Source organism: Scylla paramamosain, chromosome 45 (genome assembly GCF_035594125.1).
Source record: "Scylla paramamosain isolate STU-SP2022 chromosome 45, ASM3559412v1, whole genome shotgun sequence".
NCBI lineage: Eukaryota > Metazoa > Arthropoda > Malacostraca > Decapoda > Portunidae > Scylla > Scylla paramamosain.
Genome location: NC_087195.1, coordinates 6380001 through 6390000, shown reverse-complemented (window position 1 = coordinate 6390000; position 10000 = coordinate 6380001). Strand labels below are relative to the sequence as shown.

The window sequence follows — 10000 nt, the reverse complement described above, 5'->3', positions numbered from 1 at the left end:
AATACAAATGAGAATACATAATTTTGAAACAACAGTGAACTGAAAATATAAAATAATAAACGAATAAACAAATAAAAATCTTTCAACAACCCTGTATTATACATTTCAATTAAGTGCCACAGTTCCCTTTGGCTCTATAGGGACTGGCACCTTATGTAGTCTGGCCAGGGTGGGTTAGGATGCCCCTGAGAAGATGTGAAGGTGGCAAGTGTTGTTACCTGAGGCAGAAAGGCAGAAAGGTAAGTTTATGGAAGTTATTCATTAGTTATTAAAGGCTTGTCAATTATGTGAGGCAGTAATAAGGCATGTTTTGTGGGAATATTCATGAGTTGTGAGGCAGAAAGGTGAGTTTTTAAGAGTTATTCATCAGTAATTCAACTCTTGGCAGCTAAGTGAGGCAGACATGCAAAAATCGGGGCGTTATTTCACATCTTATATGAGAAAGGAAGGGACGCAAGTTTTGAAGGAGCTATTTAAATCCTGAATTCGTTATGTGAGGGAGGAAGGCAAGTCTTTTTTAGCCATTCATGTCTTGTTCGTTACGTGAGCCAGGTGGAAGGGAGAAGAACTAAGGGAAGATGCTTGGATTGGAAGATGAAACAGAGGGACACAAGAGACAGGTGAGAAAGTGGCATGGAAGCATCAGGTGGAGGGAAGATAAGGACTTAGGTGGAAGATGGAATGGAGGGAGCCGAAGGAAGAGACAGCTGTGGTCATGATATAGATCGACGCACCAGGTGGAGAGAAACAATAGGGGAACATAAGGCTTTAGATGTGGAGAGTAAGATGGACAAGAAACAGCTGTGGAATTAGCGTGGAGGCGTTAGGTGGAGAGGACTAAATGAACACAAAGGCTTAGGTGGGAAGGTAGAAGGGAGGCAAAAGATAGCTATGACAGTGACGTGGAGAGAAGGACTAGGGGAAGACAAAGACGTGAAGAGATGGAATATGTAAACAAGAAACAGCTGTGACAGTGGCGTGGATGCGGCGTCAGATGGAAAGAACAAGACAAAATAGCTGTGCCTGAGGGAAGAAGAAGCAAAAGACACGTTACTGGCGACAATATACAAAATAACCACGGATTAAGAGATGAAAGTAATAAATAAACAAAATAAACCTTACAGTGGCTTTTTTCTTCCTGCCTTCTGTACGATAGCCCTTAGACACCTTAAATTACATGATAATGGAAAGAAAGTATAAAAGAAAACATAATATGAAGGATAATCTCCACTTTTCTTTAATATTCTTCCTTTCCTAGGACAGACTCCTCTAAACGTGGCAGCGTCCGAGATCAGGATTACATCACCAGCATCACAAGTCATCAGCATCATCAGCATCAGCAAGGATACGTAAACAGTACAGCACACCAGAGAGGTACCGGGAATCATTGGCCAGATTGGTATTAGTAGTGAGTTGGCAGCACCAGTAATGCCTGTACTGGTGCGTTGCCTGTACTAGTAATGCTTGTACTAGTGACGTGTTACCGGTACTAGTGTGAGGGGACTTGTGCCTCGCTAGTTAAGGCAAGAGGTGATGGGGTTACTCCTCCTCCTGGTGCATTACGAGTACTAGTAATTATTGCAGTAACGTGTTACCGGTAATAGTAATATTTGGGTCATTCTTTAAAATAGGTCCGATTCCCCCTCACCCCCTTGCCATTCTTCTCATTCCCTCATTCCTCAGACAAGCTAAATTTGGACATTCACGAGAAAGGTCTAAAGATGGAACGCCATATTTTGAAAACCGGGGAAGTTTCTAGCTTAATCTAACTTACCCTAACCAAACTTAACCAAACCTAACCAAACCTAGCCTAACTTAATCTAACCTAACCAGACCCAACCTAACCAGACCCAACCTAACCAGACCTAACCAGACCCAACCTAACCAGACCTAACCAGACCCAACCTAACCACACCTAACCAGACCTAACCTAACCAGACCTAACCAGACCTAACCTAACTTATCCTAACCTAACCAAACTGGACATCTTAAGAACACTAACCTAACCAATCAGACTTTCCCACCCCCTATGAGACACCCTACCGACACCCTTACCCTACACACACCCTACACAATGAGGGCTTGTATAGGTGTCTGTCACCCTACTTCTTAAACCTACTAGAACCATACTGAACTGCCCCGTCACCCTATCGTACTACCCTATTGACACCCTCACCCTACACACACCCATTAATAAACCCCCATTTCTCTTAATACACATGAAAACAACTAGAAAACCTTATTAACTACCACAAACCATACCCAAACTGCCCCATCACTCTATCAAACCACCCCTATTGACACCTTCACCCTACACTCACCCATTAAACCCCCATTTCTCTTGTTACACATAAAAACACTCTAGAAAACCATAGTAACTACCACAAACTATACCCAAACTGCCCCTTCACACTAACCACCCCTACTAATACCCTCATCCTGCCATCCTAGGTACAGTGACGGATTCAGGCGGCCATCAACATCATCATCAGCATCAGCAGCAAGGCATGGCAGGGTCAGAAGTGGGCATGGAAGACCTAGAGCCATTGGAGCCAAGCCTCAAGAATATAGTGGAACAGACATCGCTGAAATGGGTCTTTGTGGGCGGCAAGGGAGGTGTGGGCAAGACTACCACCAGGTGAGGACGGGTGTGGGCCAGGTGTGGTAGGGTGGTGGTGAGGGGTGAGTTTTTCTTTTTTTTTTTGTTTTACTTGTTTATTTTTTTGTTTATCTTCTTTTCTTCTTTCTTTTTCACTTTTTTTTGTCTTATTTGTCTTCATTTGTTTTTCTGTCTGTCTCTTTCTTCTTCTTCTTCGTAAAGGGAGAAGGAACGGTCTTGTTTGTCCTTTGTTATCTCTTCTTTTTTCTTCTCCTCCTCCTCCTCCTCCTCCTCCTTTTTCTTCTTTTCCATGTATTTTAATGTTTTCTTTATTTCTTTCATTTTCTTTCCTTTCAGTGAATTCTAATGACAGCTTTACTAGACAGAAAACTTAACCTAACCTAACCTAAATTAACCTAACCAAACCTCCCTACCCCACACCTGCAGCTTTCTAAGATTTCAGCAACACAGGAGAAGACAATTATATAAAGCTAACCTAACCTCTCCACACCCCTCCTCCCCCCCACAGCTGCAGCCTGGCCGTGCAGCTGTCCCAGACCCGTGAGTCAGTTCTCATCATCTCCACTGACCCAGCTCACAACATCTCGGACGCGTTTGACCAGAAGTTCTCGAAAGTCCCAACCAAAGTGAAGGGATTCGATAACCTGTTTGCCATGGTAGGACAGAATGTCATTCCTTTTGTGTGCTTCGGTACTGGGAGTGTGAAGTGGACTGAAGAATGGAGGAGTGTAAAGTTCTCTCTCTCTCTCTCTCTCTCTCTCTCTCTCTCTCTCTCTCTCTCTCTCTCTCTCTCTCTCTCTCTCTCTCTCTCTCTCTCTCTCTCTCTCTCTCTCTCTCTCTCTCTCTCTCTCTCTCTCTCTCTCTCTCTCTCTCTCTCTCTCTCTCTCTCTCTCTCTCTCTCTCTCTCTCTCTCTCTCTCTCTCTCTCAGGAAGTCTTAGAAAATGTGTTTGGTTTGAAGTTATAAATGCTGTCTTCTGTTTTTGTAATGTTTGATATTGTGAGTTCAGAAGAGTGTAAAGAATTGAAGGATGGAGGAGTGTAAAGTCAGTGTCTCTCTTTCTGTCTCTCAAACACTGACCCACAGGAAATCTAAGGAAATATATTTGCTTTGAAGTTAGAAATGAAGTGTTAAGTTTGCTGTGAAACTAGAAATGCAGTATCCTGAAAATAGCTCTTGTTCTTTCCCTCCCTCCTTCCTTTTCTCCCCTGATGACTGACTCCCACTCTCTCTTTCCTTCCCTCCTTCCTTCCCCCTCCTGATGACTGACTCCTGCTCTTTCTCTTTCCTTCCCTCTCCTGATGACTGACTCCAGCTCTTTCTCTTTCCTTCCCTCCTTCCTTCCCTCTCCTAATGACTTACTTTCACTCTCCCTTTCTCCTTCCTTCTGCTAATAAACTCAATCCACTGAGAATTAACAGACCAACAAACTCTCCCTCCCTCCTTCTTTCTGATGAACTCTTAATTTCCTGATAACAGAAACTCTACCACACAAACTCTCCCTTCCCTCTATCCCCCACTAATGACCCATCGTAACCCGCAGGAGATTGACCCGAACATAGGATACGGCGACCTGCCTGACGAGTATTTTGAAGGGGCCACGGATGCCATGCGCATGGGCCGGGACATCATGCAGGAGGTGCTGGGGGCGTTCCCAGGCATCGACGAGGCCATGAGCTACGCCGAGGTCATGAAGTGAGTGGGACCAGGTTAAGTTAGGTTAAGATCATGAAGGGAATGGGTTAGATTAGGATAGGTGAGGTTTGGTAAGCTTGTGAAGTGAGTGGGGTTAAATTAGGTTAGGTTTGGTAAGGTCGTGAAGTGAGGAATGCTACACTGAGATCATGCATTGAGTGAAAAGTGGCTTGGTTTGGTTTTGGGATGGTTTGGTTGGGTAAAGTAGGGCTGTGAAATGAGTGAAGTGGCTTGGTTTGGTTTTGGGATGGTTTGGTTGGGTAAAGTAGGGCTGTGAAATGAGTGAAGGCTTATTCAGGAAGGTTAGGTTGGGTTGGATTAGGCTGGGATAAGGTTAAGTTCAATTTGGTTAGGTTTAAGTTGGGTAAGGTTGAGTTTGGGAAGGTTAGGTTGGGTTGGATTAGGCAGGGATGAGGTAAGCTAGTTTGGTTATGTTAAGTTGGGTAAGATTGGGTTTGAGAAGGTTAGGTAGGTTGGGCTTTGTAAGATAAGGTAAGGTTAGGTAGGTTAGATCATCACATGCCCCTCATCTCTTACTTCATGACTAAACGTACCTGAATATACCTTGAAATGTACCTTGAAAGCTTCTAATCTTTGAGGCTGCTGTATTACCTCTTCCCATACATTCCTCACCTCTTCATACACTCCTCATCCCATCCTCTGTAACCAAGGTGCTGAAACATTGCCAAAAACTTCTAACCTTGCAGGGAATCAACTTCAGCATGTTTATGAAGCAAGCGAGTTTTTTTTTTTTTTTTTTTTATGTAGGAGGGACACTGGCCAAGGGCAACAAAAATCCAATAAAAAAATATGCCCACTGAAATGCCAGTCCCATAAAAGGATCAAAGCAATGGTCAAAAATTGATGAATAAGTGTCTTGAAACCTCCCTCTTGAAGGAATTCAAGTCATAGGAAGGTGGAAATACAGAAGCAGGCAGGGAGTTCCACAGTTTATAAGAGAGAGGGATGAATGATTGACAATACTGGTTAACTCTTGCATTAGAGAGGTGGACAGAATAAGGGTGAGAGAAAGAAGAAAGTCTTGTGCAGCGAGGCTGCGGGAGGAGGGAAGGCATGCAGTTAGCAAGATCAGAAGAGCAGTTAGCATGAAAATAGCAGTAGAAGACAGCTAGATATGCAACATTGTGGTGGTGAGAGAGAGGCTGAAGACAGTCAGTTAGAGGAGAGGAGTTGATGAGACGAAAAGCTTTTGATTCCATCCTGTCTAGAAGAGCAGTATGAGTGGAACCCCCCCAGACATGTGAAGCATACTCCATACATGGACGGATAAGGCCCTTGTACAGAGTTAGCAGCTGGGGGGAGGGGGGGTGAGAAAAACTGGCGGAGATGTCTCAGAACGCCTAACTTCATAGAAGCTGTTTTAGCTAGAGATGAGATGTGAAGTTTCCAGTTCAGATTATAAATAAAGGACAGACCGAGGATGTTCAGTGTAGAAGAGGGGGATAGTTGAGTGTCATTAAAGAAGAGGGGATAGTTGTCTGGAAGGTTGTGTCAAGTTGATAGATGGAGGAATTGAGTTTTTGAGGCATTGAACAATACCAAGTTTGCTCTGCCCCAATCAGAAATTTTAGAAAGATCAGAAGTCAAGCGTTCTGTGGCTTCCCTGCGTGAAATGTTTACCTCCTGAAGGGTTGGACGTTTATGAAAAGATGTGGAAAAGTGCAGGGTGGTATCATCAGCGTAGGAGTGGATAGGACAAGAAGTTTGGTTTAGAAGATCATTAATGAATAATAAGGAGAGAGTGGGTGACAGGACAGAACCCTGAGGAACACCACTGTTAATAGATTTAGGAGAAGAACAGTGACCATCTACCACAGCAGCAATAGAACGGTCAGAAAGGAAACTTGAGATGAAGTTACAGAGAGAAGGATAGAAACCGTAGGAGGTTAGTTTGGAAATCAAAGCTTTGTGCCAGACTCTATCAAAAGCTTTTGATATGTCCAAGGCAACTGCAAAAGTTTCACCAAAATTTCTAAAAGAGGATGACCAAGACTCAGTAAGGAAAGCCAGAAGATCACCAGTAGAGCAGCCTTGACGGAACCCATACTGGCGATCAGATAGAAGGTTGTGAAGTGATAGATGTTTTAGAATCTTCCTGTTGAGGATAGATTCAAAAACTTTAGATAGGCAGGAAATTAAAGCAATAGGACAGAAGTTTGAGGGATTAGAACAGTCACCCTTTTTAGGAACAGGTTGAATGTAGGCAAACTTCCAGCAAGAAGGAAAGGTAGATGTTGACAGACAGAGCTGAAAGAGTTTGACTAGGCAAGATGCAACCACAGAGGCACAGTTTCGGAGAACAATAGGAGGAACTCCATCAGGTCCATAAGCGTTTCGAGGGTTTAGGCCAGCGAGGGCATGGAAAACATCCTTGCGAAGAATTTTAATAGGTGGCATGAAGTACTCGTAGTCAGAGGGTGGAGGAGGAACAAGCCCAGAATCATCCAAGGTAGAATTTTTTGCAAAGGTTTGAGCGAAGAGTTCAGCTTTAGAAATAGATGTGATAGCAGTGCCATCTGGTTGAAATAGAGGAGGGAAAGAAGAAGAAGCAAAGTTATTGGAGATATTTTTGGCTAGATGCCAGAAGTCACGAGGGGAGTTAGATCTTGAAAGGTTTTGACATTTTCTGTTAATGAAGGAGTTTTTGGCTAGTTGGAGAACAGACTTGGCATGGTTCCGGGCAGAAATATAAAGTGCATGAGATTCTGGTGATGGAAGGCTTAAGTACCTTTTGTGGGTAAGGTAAGATTGTGAAGTGAGTAGCAGCTGGCATGGCTCAGAAAGGCTAGGTGGGATTAAGAAGTGCCAGCAAAGACCCTCCATTCCTCTCATCTTACAGGCTGGTGCAAGGAATGAACTTCAGTGTGGTGGTGTTCGACACAGCACCCACCGGCCACACCCTGCGCCTGCTGTCCTTCCCTCAGGTCATTGAGAAGTCCCTGGGAAAGCTTTTACGTCTTAAGAGTCACATCTCGCCCTTCATTAACCAGGTGAGGCGGTGGAGGTATGGATTAATTAGCGAACAGGTGTCTAATTATTGATCTGTTATCATGTTCCATCTCTTGTTTCTCTCTCATCTCTTCGTCTCCTTGGGTTAATTAGTGATGAGGTGCGTTATGTTTATTATCTCTTATTTGTGTTCTTTATCTTTATTTCCTCTAGTTCTTCCCTCAGTCCAGGTGCGGGTTAATTAGTGAGGTGTGTTGCTCATCTCCTATTTGTGTTCTTCATCTTCATTTCTTCTAGTTAGTCCTCTCCCAGGTAAGGTAGTTCAGATATGGATTAATTAATGACTAGGTGTGTTGTCTCCTCTTACTTGTTTCTTATTTGTGATTATCTTTATTTCCTCTAGTTGTTCTCCAAAGTGAAACTCTCAAGTATCTTGTTGTCTCATCTTTTGCTAGTATTGATCCACACCTGCCCAATCTCCCCCAGGTGGCAGGTCTCCTGGGGATGCAGGAGTTCAATGCAGATGAGGTGTCAGGCAAGCTGGAGGGAATCTTGCCAGTCATACAGAAAGTCAATGAGCAGTTCAAAAACCCAGTAAGTGGTACACATTGAAGTTTTAGTTGTACTTGTAAATTCTGGCTTGACATCCAATCATATCCAATCCTGTTATATAATCCTCTCTTTGGCCTCCTTCACACAATGCCACTGGTTACCTGAGTGTGAAGGAAACAATTGCCTTAAGGGAGGTAAACCAGTGGCAGCATGTGAAAGGGACCTCAGAGCTTTGTGTGGTAGTGTTTCAAATCCCACAAACATCCTCACCACATCTTCCCAAGCCTCCAAGCCAAACCTAGCCAGACACACCACCACATCCTCACCATCCTCTCTCATCTTCCCTCACAGGACCAGACAGCATTGGTGTGTGTGTGTGTGTGTGTGTGTGTGTGTGTGTGTGTGTGTGTGTGTGTGTGTGTGTGTGTGTGTGTGTGTGTGTGTACATTGCCGAGTTCCTGATCTAACCAAACACACCACCCCATCACTCTAACGTAACCAAACCACCATCTCACCGCCTCCCTCCCTTGCAGGACCAGACAACCTTCGTGTGTGTGTGCATTGCCGAGTTTCTGTCGCTGTATGAGACAGAGCGGCTGGTGCAGGAGCTGACACGTTACGGCATCGACACACACAACATCGTAGTGAACCAGCTGCTGCTCGGTACCTCAGCAGGCAGCAAAGACTGTCCCACCTGCTCTGCCCGCCGCCGAATCCAGGCCAAGTATCTAGACCAGGTAAGGACAGGTGCACAGAGGGATGAGGTGGGATGGGTGTGCAGGTGAGGTGAAAGGTGAGAGAAGTAGGAGAAAGTGAGATGGAAGAGGGGAAGAAAGGTAGCTAGAGCAGGTGAGGACAGGTGCACAGAGGGGTGAGGTGAGAGGGATGTGCAGGAGGTGAGGTGAAAGGTGGGAGAAGTAGGGAAAAGTGAGGTGGAAGAGGAGGAAAAAGGTCATATTACTCCTCCATATTAGCCAGCCTTTGTGAAAACTTCCACACAGGGGATTTTCACTTCATTTCCACCTGATATCCCTCATACATTCAGTGCAGCGAACACTTCCCTCCACCAGATTACTGAAATTTAAGAGGACTTCCATGTCATGCTGTCTTACTAGTCTTATATCACCATACTTGAATATTTCCACAACTACTCCACCTTATTTTCCACAGGTGAATATCTCTCTTATTCTCAGTGCACTAAATAACACATTTCTCTTCCATATTGCAGTATTAATGAGCAATTCATATGCATTTCCCTCTCTCATGGCATTGCATCACCTCCATACTGTAACACCCCCACAGTAACTCTACCATATCTCTCTTATCTCGGTGCACTAAGCATGTAAACAATCACATTCCTCCCCCAGATTGCAGACTTCTCCAATCACTTCCATGTGGTGTTCTCCTTCTTTACTACACCTCTATTGCTTCACCTCCTTTCACATGCCCACAACTACCCCATGTATTCTCGGTGCACTAAACATGTAAACAATCACATCCTCCCCCAGATTGCAGGCTTATACAATCACTTCCATGTGGTGTTCTCCTTCCTTACTACACCTCTATTGCTTCACCTTTAACATGCCTTCAACTACCCCATGTATTCTCAGTGCACTAAAACATGTAAACAATCACATCCTCCCTAGATTACAGACTTATACAATAACTTCTATTTGGTGTTCCCCTTCCTTACTACACCTCCTTTAACATGTCCGCAACTACCCCATGTATTCTCAGTGCAGGAGACGCCTGATGAATGCATTCCTCCCCAGATTGCTGACCTATACGAGGACTTCCACATAGTACAACTGCCCCTGCTGGAACATGAGGTGAGGGGCGTGGACCAGGTTAAAGAGTTTTCCATCAACCTGGTGAAGCCGTGCGAACCCTGAGGCTCCACCACCACTACCACCACCACCGTCACCACCACCACCACTGCTACTACCTTCACCTTCGCCGATAATGACATTGCTGGTTAGGTTCGCCGTCACCACCGCCATCGCAAACATTGACGACAATACCATCACTGCTGTCACCACCACCACTGCTACTATTACCAGAAGCATCACTGTCACCAATGACTGTTGTTGCTGGTTCTGTTCACCATTACCAGCAGTGGTAATAGCAACAACCGTCACTACCACCATAATACAGAGTTATTTTT

The 10000-nt window shown here is 44.5% G+C and overlaps 1 protein-coding gene and 1 long non-coding RNA gene across 5 annotated transcripts in view; one reads left to right on the top strand and one right to left on the bottom strand.

The window, feature by feature from the left end:
• Positions 1-353, bottom strand: part of LOC135094358 (uncharacterized) — a 6818-nt gene extending 6465 nt beyond the window's left edge. The window contains exon 1 of the long non-coding RNA XR_010263767.1: positions 1-353. This exon is cut by the window's left edge and continues 1275 nt beyond it. This is a non-coding gene — a long non-coding RNA (uncharacterized LOC135094358).
• Positions 354-1222: 869 nt separating this feature from the next.
• The window catches only part of LOC135094357 (ATPase ASNA1 homolog), a 10106-nt gene continuing 1328 nt past the window's right edge, over positions 1223-10000 (top strand). Inside the window, exons 1-8 of one of the 4 annotated variants that reach the window (XM_063994388.1) lie at positions 1223-1374; positions 2452-2638; positions 3129-3276; positions 4163-4314; positions 7175-7325; positions 7771-7878; positions 8370-8573; positions 9609-10000. The exon at positions 9609-10000 is cut by the window's right edge and continues 1328 nt beyond it. In XM_063994388.1, coding sequence (XP_063850458.1) covers positions 2508-2638; positions 3129-3276; positions 4163-4314; positions 7175-7325; positions 7771-7878; positions 8370-8573; positions 9609-9728 — 1014 coding nt within the window. In that variant the 5' untranslated portion in view covers positions 1223-1374; positions 2452-2507 and the 3' untranslated portion in view covers positions 9729-10000. Of the gene's footprint in view, positions 1409-1500; positions 1524-2451; positions 2639-3128; positions 3277-4162; positions 4315-7174; positions 7326-7770; positions 7879-8369; positions 8574-9608 lie in introns of those variants that run through there. The other 3 variants (XM_063994389.1, XM_063994390.1, XM_063994391.1) reach the window with 3 other exon arrangements.